General features: G+C 41.3%; 2 protein-coding genes across 3 annotated transcripts; both read left to right on the forward strand.

The window, feature by feature from the left end:
* The first annotated feature begins 9,559 nt into the window (after window positions 1-9,559).
* hook2 (hook microtubule-tethering protein 2) lies at window positions 9,560-25,073 on the forward strand. 2 transcript variants are annotated; one of them, XM_071474511.1, is made up of 23 exons: window positions 9,560-9,776; window positions 10,597-10,679; window positions 11,295-11,367; window positions 11,517-11,567; window positions 11,698-11,830; window positions 12,184-12,251; window positions 12,594-12,659; window positions 12,825-12,905; window positions 14,703-14,869; window positions 15,209-15,349; window positions 16,538-16,739; window positions 16,857-16,967; window positions 17,719-17,806; window positions 19,194-19,260; window positions 19,722-19,859; window positions 20,616-20,703; window positions 21,668-21,673; window positions 21,838-21,872; window positions 21,962-22,044; window positions 22,144-22,247; window positions 22,696-22,791; window positions 22,879-22,964; window positions 23,156-25,073. In XM_071474511.1, the coding sequence occupies exons 1-23, from the start codon at window positions 9,732-9,734 to the stop codon at window positions 23,334-23,336; spliced, it is 2,193 nt and encodes a 730-aa protein (XP_071330612.1). In that variant the 5' UTR covers window positions 9,560-9,731; the 3' UTR covers window positions 23,337-25,073. The 2 variants fall into 2 exon arrangements, with proteins under 2 accessions (XP_071330612.1, XP_071330611.1); XM_071474510.1 differs by lacking the exon at window positions 21,668-21,673 and having other exon boundaries at window positions 9,562-9,776; window positions 22,879-22,950; window positions 23,146-25,073.
* Window positions 25,074-25,911: 838 nt separating this feature from the next.
* Window positions 25,912-27,749, forward strand: trir (telomerase RNA component interacting RNase). The gene is made up of 3 exons (XM_071474526.1): window positions 25,912-26,743; window positions 27,119-27,190; window positions 27,282-27,749. The coding sequence occupies exons 1-3, from the start codon at window positions 26,450-26,452 to the stop codon at window positions 27,387-27,389; spliced, it is 474 nt and encodes a 157-aa protein (XP_071330627.1). The 5' UTR covers window positions 25,912-26,449; the 3' UTR covers window positions 27,390-27,749.
* The last annotated feature ends 25 nt before the right edge of the window (window positions 27,750-27,774 follow it).

Raw genomic sequence — 27,774 nt, forward strand, 5'->3', positions numbered from 1 at the left:
GGGAGTATTAGAGCCTCCGCTCTTCATCGTTCTTATTCCCTCAAGCTGTGAGGATCATCAACAGCTGTGCAGCTCAACACCTCCAAACTTCCGTCATCACTTTAGCCCCCTGTGCTTCACAGAATAAAGTACCAGTCATTTGTTTACAGTAATGTTTACTACAAAGGCAGCTGATGAGAAGCCAAGTAAGCACACACACTTAACCTTGAGACTGTGGTGTTTGTATCTGTTCCCTTAACTTTTAGTTTTTTCTCTACAATTATTTTGTTCTTTGCACTTCCTGTTTTGCACATGTACTTACTGTGGTCCATGAGGAAGGACATTTCATTTCCCTGTATAGGCACGACATGTGTATGTGTGGAAATGACAATAAAACCTAGCTGAACTCTTCACATTGATGTTGAGTAATAATCCAAGTGCACAACCCAGCCTATAGTTAGTCAGCCAGCATGTGTAAGATTATCTGAGTCCTTAAATAAAATGAGTCATTATGAAAAGTGAAAAGGAGGAAAAAAAGTAATTCTAAGAATAAAAATGACTTTTTAAAAACAGTATTTTGAAAAAAGACTTATTTATACAATAACAATGATTAAATTAAATTTGTTAGAATACCCTCATGAATTATTTCAAGTTATTGGTTCACTTATATTTTTTTACACAAATGATTAATATGATGATTTGTTTTATCTTATGTGATACACTTTGGACCTTCAAATATTAAACTACTTTTATTACCAGAAGCTGACAATACACATTGTCAAATTATTAAACCACTTTGCAAAAATGCACTAAAATATACTTAATACTATGCACAGCTGTTACAACTGTGTATTGTGAGAACATTGGGATTTTTTTTTTCACAATGTGCACAAGAATTACAATTACTAAGCTTTTTCTTTTTTTCATAAATATTGTACTTTTGAACTTCTCATGTTTGTAATATCACAATATTTCATCAGCAAAGACAGTAAGTCCAGAACGTTTACTGGCATGATATTCTACAGAAAACAGCAGCAGTGGCGTAACAGTGGGAGTGGGAGTGAGGTCATCTGGCTCTCAGGTCTGGGAGAGATGCTGCAGGCGTTCTGTTGGGAGGAATTCAGGCTGACCCTCCAAAAAGGGTTGAAAGGTCATGGGAGTTATTGCTTAAACAAGGCTCTAATCCTACATGACAACTCCCTTTTCAAACACATTTCAAACTGAACCTTTACTCACTCTCCTGTAATTATCTCTTAAACCACAGGTGCCATCATTTCTTTCTGTGTATATATCTCTTTGTAGCAGGAGTATATGACAACTACATACCTTTTACTGTGTGTTTGCCACGCATTAGCCATCGCCACTTCAAAGGGCTTTGAACTCAACTTCTCATTCATCGAGTGCGTTTTTTGCAAAAGGGAGATCAGAGACGTGACAAGTTCATCACAAGTTTACGGCAGCTGATGGATCCTGAGGATATGAGACAACATGTGGGGTCAGCATCTTTCACTCTTTCAGGTCATCAGCCTGCTGTGGCTCACAGTGTGTCAGTCAGCCGAGCAGCCCTTCCATCACTTGTGTGTGTGAGCTGAGGGGACAGTTAGTTCACCTGTGTCCAAATCAGTAACTATAGGCGGTTGTCTCAGTGGATCAGTCTCACTTGGACAGTCCACACTAGATTTGTGGTGACGGTGCTGGAGACAGATGGGCCAGCAACAAGTGAGCAACCAGCACAATGCATGAAAGTAAACCTATACAATCTAATGCAATCCAGTGTAACACCTCTCCCACATGTTCTTCCTTTACAAAGCTTGTAATATTTATGTTAAAGATTTCACAGAGGTGTAAATTCAACCATATGTTCAGCTACTTTGAGAGAATAGCTTTGCAAGCTAACAATTTCTTTACACAGGAAGAAGTTAAACTACAGCAAAGCTAACCCAGGGGGAAACCTAGTCTGTTTAGCCAAAGCCACGGAGAAAAGGTAGTTCAAACTACTTTGGAAAAAAAAACAAGATCAAATTGATGTACATGTGACACACAATTATAACAAAGCATAATACAAAAGAAGTCATATGCAGTTTATTGCAAAAAGTACGTACTAAAAAACTAAAATACCCCACTATTCACGGGAAAGTGCTGGAACGTCAGCTTTGGTTTTGTAAACAATAACTGCTTCATGGCCATGGTGCTTCGTCCTCAGGCTGAGATTCAGGAGGTTCATCCATGATGAGGTTGTCGCTGAGCGTGGTGTGGACTCCCTGACAAATGCACTGCCTGGCCGTGCCTTCACAGTCACCAGGATGAAAGAGAGACAAAATAAAAATAAAAATAAAAAATTGTTTTTCTTTTATGGCCCAAAATTGTTTGTAGTTTCAGTAGTTAAGAACGCAAAAAATGTTTGTTTTTTTTAAATTAGCAACTTGAATTACTATGCACGTATGAATGTAGTTGGAGTTCCAGCAAGCTACTGTAAAATGTAATTAAACTACTAGTTTAATTAAATGTAGTTCACTACTCCCCAACACTGCATATGTTTTTTACTTAGATTGAGGTTAGTGTTGGTTTGGTACAGGGCTGCTTTTGGGAAACAGTAGAAACACCTCTTATTATAATGTAGTCCAGTATGACAACACCACAAATTATAACCTCAAGAATAAACATATAGTTAATTTAACACCTTTCTGAAAGGGGGGGGGGGGGGTCAAATTAACATTGTCATCTTTGTAAAGGCTGAGCTGTTTCTGTTTTGCTTCAGATTTTAAATGCCACTGAGTCTACAGTACATAACAAGACCAGATCAGAAAGAAAACATAATAAATAAAAAAAACATATATGAGATATTAAGTGAAATATAGGGGTATTTATTTTTGTCATAAGAAATGTCAACACAGAAAGAAAATAGAAATGCAAATGTGATTGCTCCATTTTATATTTTCCTGCAGGGTTATGCTTTCAATATGGTAAAATATGTGGAGTCCTAAATAAAGCTTTCATTTTCATTTTAACTTTGGCTGTAATTGGAATATTGAATTTTAATTTCATTTGCTGTGCGTTACGTGCAGGCGCTGTGTGGAGCAAATGAAACTGCAATTCAATTTAGCATTTTCTGGAGGATAATTTATGCAGATGCTTTCACTGTGTGTCCCTGTGTGTTTGTGAGGAGATGTAGTTTTTGCCCTGTGCGTGTGAGCCTAATTTGTTTCCCTGCATGCCCAAGTGGATGATGTGAATGAGGAAGGACAGAGAGAGAGGGGAAGGGAAGGGGGGGGTAAGCCTCCTCTCCGCCTCCACTCCCGGACTTCTCCCCTCTCTCAGCATTGATGAGGTTAACAGTAGGATTACAGTCAGGCCAGATGCAGGCGTGTTGATTGCGGTGGACAGGTCCAGTAAACAGGGCCTGTGTGCTGCTGAGTCAGGTGGAGTGTCACTCCGGGTGAAGGACCGCGGCTTCACTCAGGCCACACTTGTTGACAACCCGCTCTCTGCCCTCAAAGCCCCACTGTGTAATTTAGGCTGTTAGGGAAGGGCATCAATTAAACTGGGCTGGCTGCAGCACACAGAGCACAGAGGACTGAGGGCAAAGATCGTTTGGGTGTGTTTGGTGAGAGTGTGTGGACCAAAAGAATAGGGAAGTTGCGCAAGGCAGAAGGTGTGGTTGACGTTTTTTGGCATGTGTTGACAACTCATTAGAATCTGGTCTCACACCCAGCAAACTGTCAAGCACGGTGGCTTTTGAGATCACTGCTATTTGTGGCTATTAACAGATAGGTTCACATACCTATGGACACTCAATTACATACCTATGCACATTGAAACAGTTATTCATGGCTGAAATTATTGCTGCTGTTCACGCTGGGTGGAAAGAGATGTCCTCCTTACTTGATTCCAAAACGAAAAACACTGTCGTTTTGGAAAAGCCCCACTTGATTTGCCCAATTCAGACACATGGAGCCTCATATTAGCTTCAAATGAACTTTTACGCAGAATGAGGACTGTGCATTTTGTCCCCTCATCACTTAAACTGGAATTACATAAGAACGTTTTTTTTCAGGGTCAGTATTGAGGGAGTGAACAATTACAGTGACCAGTAACCCTTCACATGGGGGCATGTGAGTGTTGTTTTAAGACAGATTTGGAAAAAAAATTATGAGCCTGTCCTTTGATACTGACCCGACACAGTACTCATATCCATATACCAGCAGCAAACAGACAGAGAAAACTGACAGTTACACTACCTTTTTTTCTGCAGTATTGACATGGATTACTTGTTTTACAGGGATAACAGCCCTTCAGGCAGGCCCAGTCTTGTTAACCACACACCCTTGCAGTCCAAATCCAGCCAGCCACCACCAACATCACTAGGCCACCATGCCTGGTTACACAAAAGCAGCACCCCAGTGGGACAGATTATTCTGGTACAAGGTGTGTGGAGTGTATCTGAAAAGGCAAACAGGGTGGAGGAAAGATACACCTGGCTCGCACTGTTGAGGTGGAGTGTAGTGCACAGTCCTCTATTGTTACATTAAACATGAGTGTGTGAGGTGTGTTTGCTAGTTTGTGGACATATGCTGGGAGGAGCAGGCTTAAGTACTGGGCCTCTTGCCTGTTATTAGTCCTGCACAGTAATTATTGCATTCATGACCACTGAAAAAAACACCATAATCAGACATAACCACACTTCAAGAGGTGATTTTTGCTGATAATAAATAGCACTCGCAGCTGATGACCCCTGTATGATTTGACCAAACATCTGCAAAACTAGTGACATTCCCACCAGGCTCCGCTGTACTCCGCTGTTTAGCACTAATTAGCAAAAGTAAATACGCCAACATGCAAAACTAAGACAGAAAAAAAAAAGGTAAACATGACACCTCCTAACATTATCATGTTAGCATTGTCACAGGAAGCATGTTAGCATGCTGGCATTGACATTTAGCTCAAAGCACTGCTGTGCATAAGTACAGCCTCACGGAGCTGCTAGCATGGCAGCATAACCATGGTCAATATACTGTGTTTCATGTGTAAAATGTTGCTTAAAATTACTATGAATTTGTGCAGGAATCCACCTTGATTCTTTCTGATAGTTTTGAAAAAGGAAGGACAGTACAAATCGTTATTTGTCTTTCTATAACCATCCTTCAAGCTCATCATACTGTAATCATGCTGGGTGTAGCAGGGGCAGTGCTTGTTGCTTCTGGGCAAATTGAACCATTCTGCACACCCTACTGTCCCTACATGAGCCCAGTCAGCTTGCTATCCAAGTAGTTGCATCCTCCGGAGTCTCAGTGTCTCATAGTATACGCTTCAATATTTCTATTTTTAGATGCACAAGTGTTATGTCAAATCTGTATCAAAGCAATGAAACCAAAAGCAATGAACCATACTGTTTCTGATTCCAGTTCAAGTTATTATTTGAAGGAATGTGTAGCCTATCATCTGTCTGGCGCGTTGCTGCATGAGCAAATTTTTATTGTCAACTTGGAGACAATGGAACCAAGTCTCACGTTGCCCAGCGAAGTAGGGCACCTGATACACTCAGGGGGATTGGCCTTAATCACACAGACACATGGAGGGACTCTCCCTGAGAAGAGGCACTTGTTACCAGTCTACTGTGACTCACTTGCGCTGGCCATGTGCTGCCTGTTTGTGTGTGACAGAGAGAGAGAGAGAGAGAGAGAGAGAGAGAGAGAGAGAGAGAAGGGTGAGGCATTAGAACAGAAAGCAAGACAGAGATGGAGAGAGGGACCTATCAGAAACACAAAGAAGGAGTAAACTTAATAGTGCAGTGAGAGTAAAAGCAAGCAGAGCACACCTGTTTGGCAGATATCACGACAGTGATGGATAGTTTTGAGGGTGGCTGCTTCCACACCGCAGCTGATCCCTTCTCCTCCTCCACCTCGGCCTCTGGTTTGATGTTAGACTGGAGCGAGTCTGAAAAGAACAGAGTGGGGTTTGACTGCTGCAGTTGCTGCTGTTGCCATGAGTCATGTTAAGATTGAGATCAATAAGTATGAGGGTCATTTAGTGCCTGTTACATAACATGAGTAAAACTTTGCTGTTTTTTAGTGGCACAGACACAACAACCACTGAGTCACAGGGGAGAGCTGAACTAGCTGGCTGAATATTCTCTCATCTTGAAGAAATGTGCTCGACACGTGCTGTATACTACAATTTAACTGAGATAAAAGAACTGTTTTTTAAAGGAAGACACCCTCTCTGTGTGTCAACAACCTGTTTATGTATTTCAAAATGACCACTCCCTGCCAGGTGCCAGAGGTGAGTTTATTATTGACAACCTGTCCTTACCAAAGACATAAATCTGTGGTTTCGAGAGCAAGGGAGGAGACAAGTGATAAGGCAGAGAGGGTGATAAATCTCTGTCTTTTCCCTCCTCTGGTTTACATGTCTTGACAGCACCTATATGTAACTATATGGGTGACCTCATGTCTAGCATGGAGCTTTCTGATCAGACTCCTGGGTGCTTTTCACCTACAGCCCCACGCCCTTTCTTTTATTCATAGCCTGTCCCTCTCTGCTCCGTGGTGCTGTTGTTTTCCTTTCCCTGTAACACCTGGGAAAGCTGTAGGGGAAATAAACCACTGCCAGCATTCCAGCACATTCCTGCTCTAAATGCCTGGGCACAGCCGCACATCATTGGCATTCTTATATTTAAAGGTGCAGCCTTTCTTTGTCTCTCCAAACCACGCCAATCATTCAAATATAGGTATGTGCAGACCTGTTTAAGGATTTGCTTTTCATAATTTATTAGAGACCTTCACGGCTGAACTATGACCTGGAAATTAGGTCATAGGGGTCAAAAGTGAGGTCCTTCTGCAGATACTTAAAGACTCCTTCCAGATATGTTTTAAGACATATAAAGATACTATCTTTGCCTAATAAGTTTTTTTTCCCCAAAGTTAAAAAATCCTCAAAAATGATTTTCTCAATTAGCTTCTTACCATAAGTCATCTGATCCTACATGAATACAATTTTCTGCTAAAGTTAGAACAGGTTTGGTTGTTTCACATGCAAGATTATCTGTCAAATGTCATATCACTTGTACAACTTGAATATTGAACCGCAATTGGATTCCACATTCATTGTGATGTCACAAAATCATCCTCACACACACCCATATTGAGCTCAGATTTAAGGTGAGTGGAAAAACTTTTCACCCTCAACAGATGAATGTGAAAACGACCTTCTAGTGTCCAAATCTGCACATATTTTCTGCACAGTGAAGGTCAAACATCCAAGTGAAGCAACAAATGGCAGACTAAATGAACAGGGTGGAGGGGGACTTTGATGAATAAAATAAAAAATGTGAAATATGTGTAGTTTTCAAAAGAAATCAAGAAGAACCTCACACAGCTATGCAGCCTTGATGTGTGTAGAGTGCAGATAGTTTGTCCGTTGCACTTTAAGAATTTTCAAAAAGGGAACTGTCCCCATTTTTTTTTCCAAACAAGAAAACCACAAGCTTCAAAAAAAGGAATAATTACTCAATCTTAGCTTCTGGCCCTCCCACCTCCACCCTTCCAGTTCCCCCCAGAGGGATGCGAGTGCGTCAGTGTGAGGTTGGAAAAGAGGAGAAGTAAAGCCTTTTGACTTTCAGGAAGGAAACACATCTGGGGAATAAGGAAAGAGAGAACGGGTGAAAAGAGGAATTAGAGTGGAGGAAGAGGAGCTGGCCAAAAATAGTCAGCCTCCGCTCGAGCCTTGCCTTGCCAGAGTCCCTAACACCACACCTCCTGCCACTCAGGCATTAGTCAGCCCTGACCCATCCCTCAGCGGGTGACTAACTTCTCCACCGAACCAAACCCCCCCCCATGTCTCGAACCTCACTTCCTCCCAGGTGTCCCAATCTAGTCTGGGGGTTACTCAATTTGAGACCCCCAATCCCGCTATGTACACAACTGCTTTTTAAAGGACACCACTGAAGGGAGTGTGGGATTGGAGATACAGAGCACTTTGGGCCTCCAGAGAATTAGATAGCCGTGTCCAAACAGATCAAAACAAATGATAAAAGTGTACAATAAAACTTCAACTACAATCCACTGAGCTATAACAGGAGTGTAATTGTGGTATGATTTATAATACAGCCACAGCCAGTGGAGGGGAATGGGTAAACATGTGCATTCCTCTGGCTAGAAAACCATCTAGAAAAACAGGAACTCCTGCCAGACAAATACAGTAAAGCCAGATGTACGGCGGTGTTGTGACAAGACTGGTTTTGTATGGGAAGGACCGGAAGTATAGCAAATATTTCATCTTAGGCAGGTGTTCAACAAGCCCAGTGGACTTTGCCAAAGCAAACAGGAAGTAGTGGGCAGTGTTTTACTGTGATTGGTCAGTGTAATTTGATTTGTGACAGTGGCAGAGAGTGCAGGAGGGAGACGTGTGGACTGGGAGATTACCAAGGCAAGGAAGTACGTGCGTGAAAGCATGTTAATAATATGAGAGATGCTACTGACAGAAACCTGCTAAAAGTTTTTTTTATCGCTTTAAATCACAAACCAGTGTGAACCTGTCAGTATATTCACACTCTGGAGACAGTCTGGTACTCTGTCAAAAAAAAAACACTCACAGTAGAACATTTGTATAAATTCACAAAAGGTGTGACACATTATTGAATAAAAGCCAATATAACTTATTAATGTAAAGTGAATGATGAATTTATATAATTGGTTTATTTTAAAATCCACATTCCAGCTACTTAGAGGTGAACATGTCTTACTAGAAACATTTTTTAAAACACCTGTGAAACAGGAGATGGTGTGAGCTCTCAGGGCTGCCAGTTGTGCGTCAGGCTGTTTTCTATAGCTATTTGTCAACTAGAGCCATCCAGTGGTGTTCTAAGGAAGTTTGACTATAGTGAAGAGAAATCAATAGGCCTTCAAAAGCAACAATGGCCACAATTCAATGTTGGGATTTTCTCCCTTGGAATTAAACAAAAACTGAATAGCAGTCTACAAGTACTGTTGTTTTAATGAAAGAGGTGACTAGTGCTTGTAACATATTCAATTCAAATACAAAATACAAATACAAAACACATTCTTCCCTTTAGATGTTTGGATTTTTAAGTGTTTAACTTAAAAGGTAAAGATAAAACACAGACAAACAAACAAACAAATGAACAAACGAACAAACAGACATACAAACAAACATACTGTCTAAAGGTTGGTCTTGTGTTTTTATGCTTTTAAACATTTTACAGGTTTTTTTAATCACATCCCTCTATAATTCTGACATTGTTTTTTGTTGTTTGTCTGTGACACACTGATGTTGCCTGTCTTGGCCAGGAAACTCTCAAACAAAGCGTTTCACAATCTCTGGTTACCGGTAGTAATATAAAGGTCTGATAAAATATATTAGTTGAAATCTTTTCTGTGGGACTTCATATTGAAATCCTTTGAAGTCTCAGAGCTCATCGGGAACATTAAAGAGCTTAACAAGACACTGGGTTATTATTGTCATCATCATTATTATTATTATTATTTTAACCATGACCAGACAAGAGAACCCATAACATAATCCGTTTCCATGGGAACGCCCTTAATACGGGAGCTCGCTTGGATAACAGGAGCCGAAACGCGAAGCGGGCAGGAGCAGCAGGAGGCCGTGGCTGGTAATGACTGACGTGGAGGGTGTCAGGAGTGAGTAACAAACTTCGGGGGGAAAACAAAGTCTTAAGAGCAAAACCTGTCGCTTCTCTGCGAGCTCCTGGAGGATTCGCTGCGCATAGCAGAATGAGTCTGGACAAAGCAGAGCTGTGTGACTCACTGTTAACCTGGGTAAGTTTGATATTAGCGGGGTTTAGTAGCAGGGCTAACAGCCGGCTAACAGCTGGCAGCAGGTGGTGGCAAAGTGAGAAGAAAAATAACATTATTTATAAGTTAAGACCTCACACGCTACTTTACGCTACTTTACTGACAGAGTAAATGAACATATAAGCAGTGAGCAGGTATGAAAGTAGTGTGTTTTGAAGCTAACTGTCGCTAGCCAGTCAAGCTAACTAGCTAGGCACACAGTTCAGAAGTTTGCCCTTTGTGGTCTGTTAGCTTGTTATCTGTGTTGTCAAACTCACTGCAGGGTCAGCAAAGTTGACTGCCAGAAAAACTAACCCAAATAGCTTAGTGTAAGCTGAGAGTCTTATGCAGTAATGTTAGGCTATCCAAAATAGTTACTACTCTAGCTCAGGGGAAATCCACCTGTTTGGCACCTTTTCACACACAGACAAGTGCAGGACTAAACTAAGACACCTCCTAATATGAAGAGCTTGTTAAATCCTGTCTGCTTAGTGTCGACATTTAAGTGGTGTTTAGAAGAACTCAGTGGGTTTAGAAATGTTATTTAACTGCATGATTTGAATGTAGTTTTGTAAAAGTCAAGCCACTGCTGGTGTCAAATCTCACATATTATTATCTATGCAAACATATGATATGCAGTGGGGTCCAAAGGCCTGAGACCATTTTTCCAATGGGAAAGTGATAATGAGTAACACATTTATGAGTCTGGTTCAGTTTAGTTCAAAATTTGATAAAGTGCATTAAATGTAAACGTTCGTCAAAGGCTAATTATTTAATGACTAATTCTTAACATCTCCATTCTCAGTTACAGACATTTCAGGTTCCATCATGCAACAGCAAGCACGACCTAACAAGTGGAGTGGCCATTGCACATGTGCTGCACAGAATGTAAGGGCACACATATGTTTAAGTATTTATAGGTACTGTGTTGTTTTGATTATTTAAGTGTACAGCATGAACTGAGAGGAAACCACTGATGGAAATTAATTCAGAACCTACTCACTTAGATTTGCTTATCTATGTGATTCACACTAAATTGCCTTTTGAATTGCACAAGTCCATTATCTATGCAAATGCTAAAGTCATTTAAATGAACTGAGAACAGATTTCTGAGGTCATTTTTTTCTCAGAGTGAATTTGCCCCACTGTAGCTTTGAAGTGTAGGTTCAATTTTCGAGTAAATCAGTCTGTCCAGGCTAATGACCTTTATAGCTTGTAGTGAAGTTTTTGTTTTCCTTATACCCATGTTCCCATCGATAAATAGAGAACCCAAGTATTTCTGCATCAAACAAAATGTTCTCTTATTTTAAAGTCACCTTAACTGCTTCTTGAGCATTTTTCCCATGTGTGACATGTGACTTTAATGAACTGTTACATTCAAATGTCATTGTACTTAGCAGAACAGAAGCACAGGGCCATGTTACCCTGTGGCTTCATGTGAATCTTGATGTCTGGAGATGTGTTGTCCGTGTCACTAGAGTTCTCTTGTGCTCTCATTGACAGAGACCCCTCTTGGTTTAATGAGACATGGCTAGGCAGGATCAAGGAGGAGAGCGGGGCCAACTGGCGCCTCAAGGTAATTTGTGAAACGACAAACGGATATGACACAATACCCTACAGCAACAAAAAGTAATCAACATGTCTCTCATTTGTTTTTTGCTTCTTACTTCTTTTTCCCTGATGAAAAGGAGGATCTTAATTGTAACTCTTGTTTTGTTCTTTCAGGTCAGCAACTTGAAAAAGATTCTAAAGAGCATGCTGGAATATTATCATGATGTAAGACAATTTTTTTTATCATTTTGCTTTTTTAAATTAGCATTTGAGTGTGAATTTCTTGTGTTTCTTTTGTTAGATTTTCTCCTATATCTCAGACTCAATCCTGTCTCACTTTACTCTCTGTGTACAGGTGCTTGGTCATCAAGTGTCAGATGAGCACTTGCCAGATGTTAACCTCATAGGAGAGATGGGGGATGTCACTGAGCTGGGCAAGCTGGTGCAGCTTGTACTGGGCTGTGCTGTCAGTTGTGAGAAAAAACAAGGTACGCTTTCTGCTGTAAAAGAAAGAAAAGCAGGCAGATGCAGCCATCTGTGAAAACAGCACATGGGATTAACTCCAAGTTAGCTCACATGATTCTTGTTAAATGTCAGTCATGTTCTGAGCATCACAAGTTTTTAAACTGGCCACATGGTGATTTCCCCACACAAAAAAACATTTGACAGATTTTAACTCAGAAGAGCTAATAAGGGCGTTTTTTAGTTAAATATTAGCTTGATGAGCACAGGTTCTCTGAAAATAGATGCAGTTCTGGTTTGGTTTTAGGGGATTATTTGTGTTAATCTGTATTTGGCTGCACCGTCACTGCTCTCTGTTTTTGTCTTCTCCTAAACACAGAGCAAATCCAGCAAATAATGACACTTGAGGAATCAGTTCAGCATGTTGTGATGACAGCCATTCAGGAGGTGAGTGAACCTCTTCCTTATCCTTATCCTTGGTTCTCTCTACTTTGCAATAATCCCAGCTCTTAGTCATGGTGAATTCACAATCAGAGAAATCCGGATAAGTATAAGGCTGAACAGCGTCCCAGAAACCCAACTCTGTTATGTTTCAAGAATATGTTTAGCATTCCATTGACACTCGTAGGACTGGAAACAACATAAAACATGGAAAAAATGGATGCCAGGTTTAACCAAACAAAGTTTTACAGTATTTCCAATAAACTTGCTTTAGAAATTTAGAAATGCTCTTGTTTTTCCTATAATTTAATCTTTTTCAGTGACTCTCTTACTGCTGCTTTGTTTTAGCTCCTTTCAAAAGAACCTTCATCTGACCCAGGAAGCCCAGAGACCTATGGGGACTTTGACTATCAGGTGAAACCAACAGCACTTTTCAGCCCCCCTCTGTTTACTTGATCTCCACTTGGCAGATCTGTTAGCTCTTTCTTTTGTGTTTTCCCTCACTCTTTCACTAATGTTCACTCCCTCCTACTGTGACTAGTATGACATCTCCTCTGTCTCCACGTTCTGTGTTTACAGTCCAGGAAGTATTATTTTCTGAGCGAGGAGACAGATGAGAAGGAGGACCTGAGTCAGCGTTGTCAAGACCTGGAACATCAGGTGGGTTCACTAAATTGGGTTTATGGCTTGCAAACGTGTTCTGATATCTTGACATTATAATCCTTAAGATTTTGGGCCTGGTTAATTTGGTAACACCCATGGTTACTATGGTAACAACAGGTGCAATTTAATACTACAGGTCCCAGACCCCTGTGGGCAGCATACACTCTTTGAGCAGCTAGTTTGTCAGAAATACGATAGAGGAGCAAATGCTGCTTCTTGAGCATTACTTCACATTGCAGATTTAACACCTCATCCATTGTCAAAAAATGCAGAAAATTACATGTCATGCTGTCATGCTGCCAATCCTTCATTTACACTGTGAATGCACACTGTGAATCCCTTGTGTATGCAGTTTCAATCCAGCACAGGAATGGCAGATTTCACCACTAACAGTGAAAACAACTATCTATAGCTATTATCTTAATAATGGGCTATAGCTGAGAAACTGCTGACCAAAAGTAGCATCAAAAACAGGCTTTGATTCTATAAAAATCTTAAGGATTATAACTTTTAAGATGGTATAGTGGGACTTGAGTTTGTTTTACCTTCAATTTGTCTAACAGAGCCATTAGAATTGTCTCAAAGGGCAAACAGTTTTGTAGTTATGGAGTGATATAAAACCATTTTAACTGTATGCGTGTGATGAGATATTGGGATATTTGAAGACCTAGTTTTGCTGTGGTGTGGACGCAGCATGTTGTTGTATGTGTGTGCCTGCAGCTTCTGTGCTCTGGCCCTTATTGATTAGCCCGCCTGAGACTTTGTGTTCCCATGGCTTGTTTTTGCACCACTGACAGAGAAAGGGATTAATTTAGTTTTTCTGTTTTTTTTTTAAGGAAACATTCCAGTCAATAGTTGCATAACATCAAGATAAAACTGACACGTTGCCTTAGGATGGAGCAGTAGCCAACAATAATTTGTACTGCTCTCAGCCCACCTGTTTGTTTACTTACTTAGCCCACGCATTAGGGATTAGTCATTTGTGTTGTTTTGAAAGCTATTTACTGTTACTGGTCCTATGCTAAAGTATGCAATCTGTCCTTAAAGTTCAGTGTAGGGTTTTGCTGTTGATGTCCAGCAGGTAAGTCTACACTCCCCTTTTTAACACTGGAATGCCAGCTTGTCTAACTGTAACCTCAGTTAAGCCTGACTCCAACACAACATTTGTTAACATAATACAACTCTAAACTACAGTCTCTCTCTTTCAATTCAAATCAGCTTCAGCTTCAGAAGTTGGAACATTTCTCCCCTCCAAATATAATAATATCACCAGTGTCACTAATGCTCCTCAATGAGCTGTGCATACTCATTTATTTCTATTTATATCATATGGATCTGGTTTTGACCCTAAGGCTGCTGCTAACAATTCCACTATTGAGAAAGCTCCATCTGCCTGAGACCATTGCACACCAGCTGACTAACTAGCTTTTGACAACTGAGCATGTGAAATGAGAATAAAGCATGTGATCGAAGTTCTGTGTGCACTAAAGGTGGTGAGTTTGTCGATGTGTATCAGTGTTTTTCCTCTGAATCTGTCGAGTGCTAGTCCTGTGGCTTTCAATCCTGCATAGAGAAGATTTGAATTTTTTAAGTCAGCTTTCTTGATACAGTTATTCTGTAAATCAGCGATGAAGACTTTTCTGATGCGAAGTTTTTTTTTTTTTTTCATTGGCATCTTCTTTCACTTTGTGCATCTTCATGACTTCTCTCTCAGCAGTCTAATACCAGGTCTCCCAGCCTTTACACCTCTTTTTGTAATGTTTGTCCTGTGTCCCTCTCTCTTCCCCCCAACAGTTGTCAGTGGCACTGGAGGAGAAGTCGTCCCTTCAGGCAGAGACACGCGCTTTGAAGGAGAAGCTGAGCCGCTGCGACTCTCTGGACGCCTCCACCAACACCATCACTGGCAAGAAGCTGCTGCTGCTGCAGAGTCAGATGGAGCAGCTTCAGGAGGAGAACTACAGGTACAGGCTGTCTACACACACACACACACACACACACACACACACACACACACACACACACACACACAGAGTTGGATTTACTTAGGAAAATTTAAGTCAAATGCATAAGCACTCATAAACATTCAGCAGGCCTGTATATAATAGACATGTTGACATCTACTTAATTTGCTGAACGATGAATAAATGTAGCTGAAGATTTTCTAAAAAAAAAAAAAAGTAAAATTCATAAGTGACTTAGACATAAAAAACAGATACTATTGTTGACTCACCACGCCCTGTTTTGTATCTAACAACGCATCCGTTACACAAACGACTGCTCCTCTATCATGTACGTCTCAGACTGGAGAACAGCAGAGATGACATGCGTGTGCGGGGCGAGATATTGGAGCGTGAGGTGGTCGACCTGCAGCAGCGTAACGAAGAGCTGACCAGCCTGGCGCAGGAAGCCCAGGCCCTCAAAGACGAAATGGACATTCTCAGGTGAGACCGCCAGTCTTCTAACAATATTGCACCGGATCAAGTTGAATTTATTGTGGAAGCCAATGGGAGTGGAGGTTACATGATAACCTACATTTATACTTGGCAAAACTACAGAAAGTTGCATGTGGTGGCCGTCAAGTCACATGGTCAATGAGGGTTTTGTCTTTGCTTTGTAGCTGTTCAAAAGCATTTGCTATGAAAGACTCAATGCATTGCGGGCGTCTTAAAATGCAGTGCATTCAAAATCCATCAGAACCTTAAATGTTCCTTATGTGAAGATATGAAAAATGTATGTTGAACATACATTTCAATTTAAACAAGTCCTCTCTGAGACAGTACATTAAAGTACCATTTTGGCAAAAAAATATCTCTATCTTAAGTCTTTGATATTCTGCATTTTTGTCACCATTGATAAATCTCAGGTAATGAAATTATTATCAGCTTGATCATAGGTTGATGTATTTTATTTTATTCCTCTGTGTCATACAGCTCCATTATTGTCCAAAAGAATTAAAACACATCAATTAATGACACCCTTGCACTGGGTGACATGTTCCTTTATTATAATGAACATGGGCACTGCAGTTTTTCTTCAACTCAACCCGACATACGTTGTTTTGGTGCCATAAATATTCACAAGCTCATATTTTGTTTGCAGCTGAAAATGGTCCCCAACAGTTTCCCAATCCAATTATTTCCTCCTGTTTGAGTAATGTTTGTGAAAAACAATAGTCCCCAGGAAACTGAGCCTTTAAAAAAGTAAATGCATTTTTAGGATTTACATCCTGAGTAGGAATGAATAATCTTAGCACAGAGAGCCACTGAAAGACGGGATGGGGAAGTTTTCAGATATAAACTGATGTATTGTTCATTTTTGATCTGATCTTTTGAAGCAATTTATTGACAATATCAAAAATGAAGAACATCACCAGCATTTTCCTTAAAGCAAAAGTTCATCTATTATCATTTTCCACTCAAAGAAACAACTGCCACACTGCCCACACACAGACGTCCATTCAGCCCCTCTCTCTGACCCGTGTTGTCAATATGAATTTCATGCATTGATGCTGGCTTGCGTCAGACTTGGTTTTCAGTAGCTAAGTACATATCCACACGGATGTATTGTGTTTACTAAAAGTCACGTTCCGGTGCCGGTACTCAACACTTCTGGCACTCCTCCCTCCGCAGGCATTCGTCGGACCGGGTGAACCAGCTTGAGGCAATGGTGGAGACGTATAAGAGGAAGCTGGAGGATCTAGGAGACCTGCGCAGACAGGTGCGCCTCCTGGAGGAGCGCAACACTGTGTACATGCAGCGCACCTGCGAGCTGGAGGAGGAGCTCCGCAGGGCCAATGCTGTCCGCAACCAGCTGGACACCTACAAGAGACAGGCAAGCTGTGGGCTGACAGGAGGAGGGAGAGTGATACTTGGCTTCTGCACGTGAAAACGTTGCAGTTTTTATAGAGAGCTCTTGCCAACACAGACTGTTGTGCTCTCTGACTTGCAGGCTCATGAGCTTCACACCAAGCACTCGGCAGAGGCCATGAAAGCTGAGAAGTGGCAGTTTGAGTACAAGAACCTTCACGACAAGTATGATGCACTGCTGAAAGAGAAAGAAGTGAGTTGATGAGGACCGTCAGGAAATAAAAGGTCAATTGTGGAGGAGGGAAAAAAAAGTGTGCTCATGCCACGTCCACATTGCTTTTACTGTGGTGTTTTATCAGTGTGTAGCATCTGTTTGTGGTGGCTCTGTCTCATAACATGATCGCACACTAAAGCCCTGTCGTATCACTTTACAAGGGGTAGTGATATAGCTTTTATTTTGGTGATGGCAGCCCTTGTGTGGATCACCATTTGTTGTGATGATTACAGGACAAACACTGCTTCAGGAGGAACTGTTGCCAGGCAAATGTCGTACTATTCTTCAGTAGACTCCCACGTCCGGTGTCAGTTCTGACACCTTCTCCAATCCAACGGGAGTGATTAATGTCCTTGGTTACTTGTGGTCATAATTAAGAAATGCACACTGTCCTGACATACAGTTTACATTTACATTCAGTTCCTCTATGTTACACTAATCTCTAATTGAAATAGGGTGCAAATTGAGATGCACCAGGAAATCCCTCACACCATGGGGCTGTGAGGTCATGTTGTAATGTAAATCCGATATCTCCAAAATGACTTAAGGCCTATTTCCATCTGTAAACCAGGGGTGGTCTGACAAAACTAATGGGGCTTTTTTTTTTTTCATTAGATATCAGGCGTTTCATTTTATACTAGACCGATTTTATAGAAGCTCAATCCTTTGACACGCAATCCAATGCAGTCTGAACTGAAGCTGAGGTCATTGTATGTTCTTTGTTCTTCAGCGTCTGATCTCAGAAAGAGACACACTTCGGGAGACAAATGATGAGCTCAGGTGTGCACAAGTCCAACAGAGGTGTCTCAGTGGAGCAGGTGAGTCATAATTGTAATAAATTTCAATCTGGTAAAATAACCAACAGCAATATTCCACTTGTGGTAGAGTAGATTTATCATGCTGTGATCCAGCAGTAAACCTATCAGCTTACAAAGTTTTGGACCAGCAGTTTCTTTGTGTTGGTGGCTGAATGTTAGTCAAGTTATCCAGTTAAGTCACATTTATTCATAGAGCACATTTCAACAGTGCTCACTAAGTGCTTTTCACAGAAATGTAAAATACACTTACATGAAGTACAAATAATTAAAACAACATTCAATAGATAACTGTGACAGATGCAATTGAACAATTTTTAGTCATAATTAAAATGAATATTGTAAACTAGAATTGCAGTTATATGCCTCAGCTAAGATGCAGGAAATATGGTCACAATCTCCCCCTAGAGTGTTGAATAATGGCCGGAGGTGTTTCTGCAGAACATTATGATGTCACTTTGAAACTAACCTTTAATCATTTGGATATAAAATGTCATCACTTCATTTTATCCTGATAAACATTTCAGTTGGATTGTGTCATTGGTAACATATGAATTCTTGAGTTATGGCCAAAAATGTGCTTTGTGAGGTCACTGTCACCCTGAATTTTGACCACCAAAATATAATCACCTCATCCTTGAGTCCAGATGAATGTTTGTACTAAATCTGAATAAGTTCCCTCAAGGCGTTACTGAGATATAGAATGGGATGGATGGACAGATGGACAACCAATTTTTTTTAATTTTTTTTTAAAATGGCCTTTCACTAGTGTGGAAGCATAAAAATCATTGACCCAAAAGAGTTTTAATCATTTAATCATGATGTTGTGACAATGAGAAATATTTCTCAGCTGATGAAGCTATTTTTTTATGCCTCCACCAGGGCCAGAGGCATTATGTTTTTAGGTTGTCCATCCACCCGTCCCTTTCTCATGAACACTATATCTCAGTAACAGTCTTGGGGGAATTTCTTCAATTTTGGTACAAACGTTCACTTGCAGTCAAAAATGAACTGATTAGATTTTGGTGAAAGGTCACAGTCAAGTTTAAAGGTCAAGGTCACTGTGATGTCACAAAATACACTTTTAGCCTTGTGAACACAATGTCTTGGAAACTCCTCAAGGGAAACTCTTCAAATTTGTCACAAATGTCCACTGAGACGCAAGAATAAACTGATTAGAATTTGGTGGTCAAAGGTCAAGGTCAGTGTGATCACACAAACACTTTTTACTAAGACCTCACGTAGCAATTATGACAAAAATTCACCGAATGGTTCATATTTCATATGGTCCTGATTCTGAGTGGTGCAGCCATACAAACACAAGGCGGTGATTTTAGCTAAATCTGTTATATTTCCAGTTGGCATTTAATCCGTCTCTTTCTCTCCACAGGGGGCTTGTGTGACAGTAGTGTCACAGTGGGAAACCTTGCTGCAGAGATCATGCCTACTGAGCTCAAGTACGTCTGTTATCGTTAACATGCTGTATGTCTGTGTATAAGCTGTGGTGTGGAGGGGTTAATGTGTGCATAGCAATCAGATTTGGGCGTAACAAATGAGATTTTCCCTCTAAACCTGTAAAAAAAACATGCACTGGTGTCATTATCAGTAGCCCACTCGTACCCTATATTCATCTCCTACAGCCTGCGATAAACTAGTCAGACATGCTATCAGCCACAAAAGGTTATTTTTAGAACTTGAATGTGCAATTGGCCTCTGAAATAGCGACACATGGCAGTGCTGCACATTTGGCCTGGGCGTTGTCGTATAGAAGGCTCGGTCAACTCAGCAGAGGTTGTTTTTTTTTGCCTCCTCCACTCTCTGACCCACTTCATCTGTCCCCCTTCATCTGTCTTCCAATTTTTTCTTCCCCCTTTGTTTCACCTCCTATTCCCTCTTTCTCTCCTCACTCCTTCGACAGGGAGACAGTTGTGCGTCTGCAGAGTGAAAACAAGATGTTGTGTGTCCAGGAGGAGACCTACAGGCAGAAACTAGTGGAGGTGCAGACTGAGCTGGAGGAGGCTCAGCGTAGTAAGAACACCCTGGAAACTCAGAACAGGTAGGGCGTTTGTGTACGTGTGTGTGTACGTATGTACGTGTGTGTGTGTACGTGTGTGTACAGTCCAACTTTGTGTTCAGCAGTGTTAAATAATCATCCCCCCTCTAGGTCGCCATATTGTATGTTCCTGGACATTAATCTGGTTGTTTGGCTGATAGTAGGAGTGATATCTGCCTAAATGTCAACTCACCCTCTGGACTGTGCTCAGCTGAGCTGTGTGGGCTGGACTGGAGGACAGACAGCAGAAAGCCAGATTGTCCCTTGACTGTGTGTATGTGTGTGTTTACATGCCTGTGGGCATGTGGACATGTGGGTGGACTGTGTGTGTGTGTGTGTGTGTGTGTGTGTGTGTGTGTGTCTCCAATGCAACACCAGGCCCAGGGTGTGGGAAGCATCCCCAGCAACAGTAACAGGAGGAGAGGAGTGGAGTGAGCATGCTCAGTAGAGCAGAGCAGTGAATGGTCAGGCAGCACACTTGGTGGAATGGATGAACGCTGCCTGCAGCAGATGTACAAGGATCCACATGATACTTTGCAAACATCTTCCACCCACAGAAGCAACTTAATAACCTTGTATTTCATCTTTCCTCTCATGTTTTCACATCCTCTGTCACCCCCCCCCCCCCTTTTCTTTGTGGCTCTCTCCATGTTGTTCCTTAAATCTTCTTCTTTTCTCTCTGTTTCTTGTATCTTTTTTTTTTGCTCTTTCTCTTACCAACCTTCCTCCTCGTCCCTTCCCTCCTGGTCTGTTTCCAAGGTTGAACCAGCAGCAGATCTCAGAGCTGCGTTCACAGATCGAGGAGCTCCAGAAAGCGCTCCAGGAGCAGGACAGCAAGACTGAGGATGTGAGTGGACAGACAGCTGGTTACTTCTCCTCTGCCTACTTTTGTCATTTCACATATACAACTTCCCACATCACAAATTATAGTTTTCTACAATCAAGCTGACAGAGACTAAATACACTGTGTGCAAGTCAAAACTTTTGTCTCCTCATGATATTGACCCTTATGTTCTTTTGCCTTTATTAGCTTTTTTTTTTTTTTTAATTAGTGGTAAATTAACAATATTGTGGAATGGGAATGGCAAAGATATAACATTCATTTCATTACTTGAATTAAAGGAGCTATATGTAAGTTTTTGTTATTGCAACATATCCAAAGTTTGCATTAACAGCTGTTTACTTGAAAGTCTACATGAAACGTGAGTTCAGCATCAAGCTTCACTCCTTTACTCACCAAGTGCTGTATCCTGCAGTGGAAAGCAACACCACTGCTGACTCTATTTCTATTCCTTTTCTTCTACTGAAGTTAGCATGCTAACCGGCCAGCCCTCTCATCTCATCACTTTCTGATAGCAAGTCACTGCAGCATCCAGACCACCCTGAACAGTCTGTGCGCTACAGAGCACTGCTCACAGGGCCTATTATAACTTTTCCTGTAAACGCAACGATGGATGAAGCTGTTGTCAAGCAACAATCACCACCACCCACTCCGGGAAAGGATCCAGGTTCTACAGCAGAGAGAACTTGCATATAGCACCTTTAACAAAGCAAAAATTATATTTTGAAGCACTGATGTTTTAGCAAACACTCCCTGTGTTTAAAACCAAAATGTTTGCATGGCACAGTGATTATTTTAAGTTAACTGTTGAACATACTTGGCTGTCAAGGACTGCAATGTCTGTTCTACTTTTGATACATGTTGTGTGGGAATTTAACCCAAGTCTGCTGTGGTGATTCACTGTTAACGCCTGCCCCTCTCTGTCTGTCTCTCTCCGCCTGCCCCCATCGATCAACTCTGCCAAAATCAGGCTATCGTAAGTACGGCCCACCCTCTGTCCAACTGGCCCATGATTTAACTCTTTGACAGCTTGACTTTCACAGCTTACACTGTGTGTGTGTGTGCACGTGTTTGTCTGTTTGTGTCTTTTATAAAACCATATGAGTTTTGATCTTAATGTGTTTTTCCCCTTTTTCTTAGTCCTCCTTATTGAAGAAAAAGCTTGAGGAGCATTTGTAAGTTCTCCACTGCTTCTTACATATCATTCATCCACGTGTGATCCAAAAACATAAATTCACACGTTCTTGTTATATGATTATCGCAGGGAGAAGCTCCATGAAGCTCACTCCGATCTTCAAAAGAAAAGAGAGGTCATTGATGACCTGGAGCCCAAAGTGGACAGCAACAGTAAGTCATTATTTAATAATGTCATTTCATGCTTCTTTGAACACCTGCCACTCTCCACTCTGTCGTCTCTACCAAACACTTTTTTTCCCTCCCTCTCAGTGGCGAAGAAGATAGATGAACTTCAGGAGATCCTGCGGAAGAAGGATGATGACATGAAGCAGATGGAGGAGCGATACAAACGCTACATGGAGAAGGCGAGAACGGTCAGTCCATCCAAACAGAACATGTTGTCCTCAGCATGTGGCTCTAAATAAAAAAAAAAAAAAAAAAAAATAAGGGGTTGTTTTTCACTGATTGAAGGGGAACTCCACTGATTTTAACACATCCTGTCTGTTTGGTTGTTGGAGTTCTACCACCTATGTGAAAGAAGTTGTATAAACCTTTTTCAGCTCCACTGAGAGCAAAATCTGACAGAATATGTCAAATCTTGTCACTTGAGTCAGTGTTGGTTTGAGAATGGGGGAAAAAATCTTGAGTTGTGGATTTAGAAAGAAGCGATCTTAAATTTCTGTAGCCCACTCCTCATATCTGCTTGAGGCTAACAGCTCAAGGCTACATCAGCTGCTACAGGAATAACACGCCCAAATCAGCCACAAGATGAAGTAGTATCATACATATAAGGCTAAATCAGTGAAGTTCTCCTGTGTGCAGGTGATCAAAACCCTGGATCCCAAGACTACACCTCCTGACATTCAGGCTCTGAAGAACCAGCTGGCAGAAAAGGAGAGAAAAATCCACCACCTAGAGGTATAAACCCTTAACTTAAAGACACAATGAGGTTACTCTAGCTCTGTTAAATCACATTAATGCATGATGATCTGTTCCTGTGCACAGCATGACTATGAGAAGAGCAGAGCCAGACATGACCAAGAGGAGAAACTCATCATTACTGCGTGGTACAACATGGTGAGGGCACAAATGCATAAAAACATGTAGACCGACTGGCAGCACTTATAGATTTTCACGTGGAAAAAGGTTTTGTTTTTTTTAAACCACCTTTTTACCCGCTCTAATGAAAGCGTGTCTGTCCAGTAAAAATCTCTAAACTATTTGCACAAGATAATGACTCTTCACTCTTCACTCTGTCTCTGCCCTTCTCAGGGGATCGAAGGGTATCAGGCAGCGTCCAGCAAGCGGCTGGGACCTTCCAACCAGGCCATGTCCTTCCTTGCCCAGCAGAGACAGTCCACCAACGCCAAGAGAGGGCTGGCACGACACCACCCAAGATAGACATGTCCAGGCAGGAGAAGAAAAACACGCAGAAAAAAAAAAACATAGAGAAGATGAAGTGATCTACTGCAAACTTCATCTGAACTCCCTGTAACTTTGCCTTTATGCCTTCACTGGATCGCTGCACCTCAGAGTATTTTTTAATGCTGCTGCTGCCCCCTGCTGGCTCATAGTGATCTGAGAATTTTTTTTATTTTCTCTGTGGGGCCCCAGAGGAAAGAGATACTGCTGTGTTTAACTCTGCTGTCGATTAAATTCAGAGTTGAGCCACAGAAACAGAAGTGACTGGAGAAGAAGGAGCTGCAGGGTCTGAAAAGAGGCTGTCTCACCTTTTAAGGTGACTTTTATTTTCCTCTTTAGCCTCTTATACTCACTCCTGTTTCTTCAAGGTCTCTTTTTTAATTTTTTTTAATATTCATTTTATGTTATACAATATGAACTAGTTTTGTTAAGGTTACAGTCTAAATGTGGCAGATGAGGGAGGAGATATTATGTGTAATACATTTACCATTGTTTATGCTAAAGAGAACAAAGCTACACAAGTTACAGACTGAAATCACTTTCAGCCGTTAGTACATCTCTTTGGTTGTATTTGTTTTGAATTTTCTCGTAGCTTTCGTTTTTGTTTTCTAGATCATGTGTTTTGAGGTGAAATATTTTTTTTGTTGTTGTTTGAATTTGAAGGACATTGAAAATACCATGAGGGTTGTTTAATGGCTCTAGTCTTGTTTTACTTTTTATTCACTTGAATCTTTTTCTCTAAACTAAATATTCATAATAAGAATTTATTAGAATTTTCACAAGATACACCAAAGCACTTTCTCTCTAGATAAATAGGTGGGTTTGTTCGGTGCCTCGCTTAATACTCTGGGTGATACTGAAGTTCAAGAGCGCCAACCCGGTCTCCCTGTCTCGTTCGGCAGAAACACATTTTACTTAAAGAATCCTGCAGGTTCATTTTCTTATGCCTGATGATAATGTGACTTCCACATATGATTTTCTCAACAATGTTCTCATTTGTTGTGTATGATTGTGATTTATTGCTTTTTTTTCATTCCCTTTCATCCCCTCTTCCCAAAGATTGAAACAGGGTGTTGGTTGTGGGTAGGACTTAATTGCACTCACCACTTTAGACTGATGTGAACACTGGCAACTGAAGGCCCCTTACTTCATCACTAAGACTGGAAAAAAACAATTTCAGCCCCTAATTATAATAACACTAAAAACAATGACTCAGCTAATGGCTGTTTACCGCCACAGACCTCATTTACAGTTCAGCTGAACTGGAAGGAAATTTATTCAACAGTACACTGGAATTCTTTTGTTGTTTGTTGACAGGAAGTCAGAGGCAGATACAAAAGGTGGAGCCTGCACCAGATAGCTCATTCATCGACACTGCATCTGCCTTTATTCACTACAGATTAATTTTCCTTTTCAGCAGATGTAGTAACTTTAGACTGTCCCATATCAGAGCTGCTGTTTGTGACTTCTACTTGGTCCCTGTAAATGTTTGTGCTATGATCTACACAGACCAGAATCCTGCTGTTGTGTGCACACTGTTTTCTACTGATGTTTCTTTATTTTAAGTTGATATTTATGGTGTTGAGTCATTATCTTTGCTGCACATTTGCATGGCTTGAAGGGTTTAACTTTTAGGTTGTCAGTGTTTGTTTGTATCATATAATGGTCTAGTAGATTATAGCATACGGTACTTTACACAGGGATAGAGCAAGTTAAAGATTTGTAGTCCTGTCTGTTCTACTTTTGCACTACAAATAAATGGGATCTTAAGAACTCAAGTCTGGTGTTGTCTTCATTTGTACGTTCAAACATAAGTAAAGAACTGCTTAATAGCCTTCACTCACTAAACCATTTTTATATGCTTATTCAGAGGAACCTGAGAAAGAAGACCAACCCTGGTTTTATCACCTTGTTCCATCTAGAGGGTACAGTTTAGTTCTGTCATGATCTAAAGGCCAAACTGATTAGTCAGACTTCTCACTTCCTTTTGTGCAGCTGTCGAACAGTTGAGTGAAATGGTGAAAGTATTCTTTATCAATCACATCACTTTCAACACGCATCTGAAAGACGTGATAACTGACACCTCAATCTAAACATGAAAACCAAATGACAAATACAGTGCAGTACAGTACTTTGTGCTACAGTTCTTCAGTCTAAACGTTTCTGAGCCATATCCATGACTGAACAAAGCTCAAAATAGTTCAGCTTGACTTAAATTGTTTAAAATCCTATGAGATAAGTAATATACACTCCTAGTTACAGTCCAGCCGTACGTTATTCTACCCAGAACTTCAAATGATAAAAACACAGGGGTAAATACTGTAAAATAAATAATAATGTAAGATAATAGTAATCCCCAAGGCAACAGGTCAAAGAGGAAGATAACAGCTATAATATACCATATCATAAAGAACAATGTTTAAGCGTATGTGCACCTAGACACAAGGTTTGTAATATATTGTAGAAAAGTGACATGTTTGAATGTTCAACTCACGCAGATAACCTGTTCAAGTTTTCGGCAATAAATTCTCCAGAATCACTAGAAATGTCTTTTTTATTTTTTTGTTTTTTTTAATCAGTTTCAATTCCGGCACAGCAGGGGGCGCAGGAGTCGCGACGTGACGTCATAGGAGGAAATGAAACATGGCCGACAGTGAGAGCTAGATGCTGAAGTTAGCGAAAACCGTTGCTAAAGTCTGGGAACTTCTCAGTGTTTGCAGCAGGTATTTAAACTTTGTATTGCGCAACAAATGTATTTTTTTATATGTGGATGCGTCTCTCACATGAACTGGAGATTTAAATTGACTTTGTTCGTCCGCAAAGGCCTTACTAAACTGGGCATTAGCCCGCAGTGTTAGCCACGTTAGCACCGAACCAGCGCCTGCTTTTGTTTTTGTTACGGGGTAAGCGCTAGAGGGCTGACACTGTGACGCCTTCAAGTTTTTTTTTATTTTGCCTTATTTCTTAAAAGGAAACCACCACCTTTTCCGAAGTGGGTTGTGAAGTTGCTTAGATTAACTCGAGCTTTTATATTGTATCACGGGTGGGGTCCAGCCCGTCTCGCAGCGTGTTGGCAGTGCTGTTCAATAAAGGCCAACTTCGCTTCAGAGCCATACCGGACTGTGCCTGTGTATGAACATTACGCCCAGGAAACATGGATCCAAAGCGCGGACACGGCAAACCTCAAACGGGCGGCGAAGGCAGCAGCGGCGATTCCAGCTGCGACAGCCCCGCGTCCCCGTCCAGCAGCCCCGCACCGGCAGCCAGCTCAGCCCCGGTGCCCGGAGGCAACGTGTTCGCTAACGACGGCAGCTTCATGGAGATGTTCAAGAAGAAGATGGAGGAGGAGAGGAGGAAAAAGGAGACGCAGCAAACAGGTGGAGACGCGAGAGCCACAGAGCAAGGACAGACATCAGTGGAAAAGAAGCCCCCTCCCTTGACGAGCTTTGTAAGGGGTTTGCCAGTTGTAAGATGAGATAGCAGTAGCTCAACACACATCCAAACTAAAGCACCACAAACTGATTGACAGTCTTACTCTATCTGACACTTCAGTTATGACATCCTGAAATAATGATCAGTATTGATTGTAGTAGCCTTTCACACACATGCCAGTGCTAGTGTTGTACTTGCATTATTTTGCACTGCATTATGTAAGAAATAGAGCAGTCAAGTAAGTCTGGGGATGCTCCTCACTGACGATGGTTTCGCTGGTGGTGCGGCAGGAGACTAAATGTAGACCTTCTGCTCTGGTGTAGTCTCCATCATTGGCAGTCCGCCTGCAAGGGCTCCTATAACGGTTTCAGTCTTCTATCCCCTAACCCAGGTGGGGAAGCGCAGAGGCGGTGTGTTCCTAAAGACCGGCATGGTTGCGAAGAAGCAGAAACAGGACACAGAAGTAAGTGGGGTTGGTGGTGGTTTGGTTTCACATGATCTGAATCTACTTTTGACTCCACACAGTTGATCCACCTGTGCCTCCTTTCCTCCAGGGTGAACCAGGCAAGAGCGATGCTTGGTCAAAGTACATGGCCGAGGTGAAAAAGTACAAAGCCCACCAGTGTGGTGACGATGATAAAACCAGGCCTCTGGTCAAGTAGGCTCCTGAGGGTGCACGTGGAGCGACAATGTTGAGAGGGGGAAAACCATCTGGGAGAAGCTCCAGGAGGGCCGGCCAATCCTGACCTTCTCATACTGCCAGTTCAAGTTACCCTTCACATTTAGTCTTTCACAAACTGGTTAGACTGACACCCCTACTCCCTTTTTGTATCGTTTTTTTGTCTTGCTTGTTATTTGTTGGACGTCAGTCATTTGATCTGGTGTCAAAAGGTGTTTCTGAAACTTGACATTCATTATTCATAAATCTTTTTGTCACATCTGGTTTATGTTCGGGTTCATGAATAAATTTGATTTGTTAATACCCAAATCAAGGTTTCAATTAAACCTACACTGCCTATTTATGTGTGGTGTTGTGCCTCAGCTTTG

This window comes from Trachinotus anak, unplaced genomic scaffold (genome assembly GCF_046630095.1).
Source record: "Trachinotus anak isolate AG129_WGS33_773 ecotype Australia unplaced genomic scaffold, CSIRO_AGI_Tana_v1 ptg000003l, whole genome shotgun sequence".
Classification (NCBI taxonomy): Eukaryota; Metazoa; Chordata; class Actinopteri; order Carangiformes; family Carangidae; genus Trachinotus; species Trachinotus anak.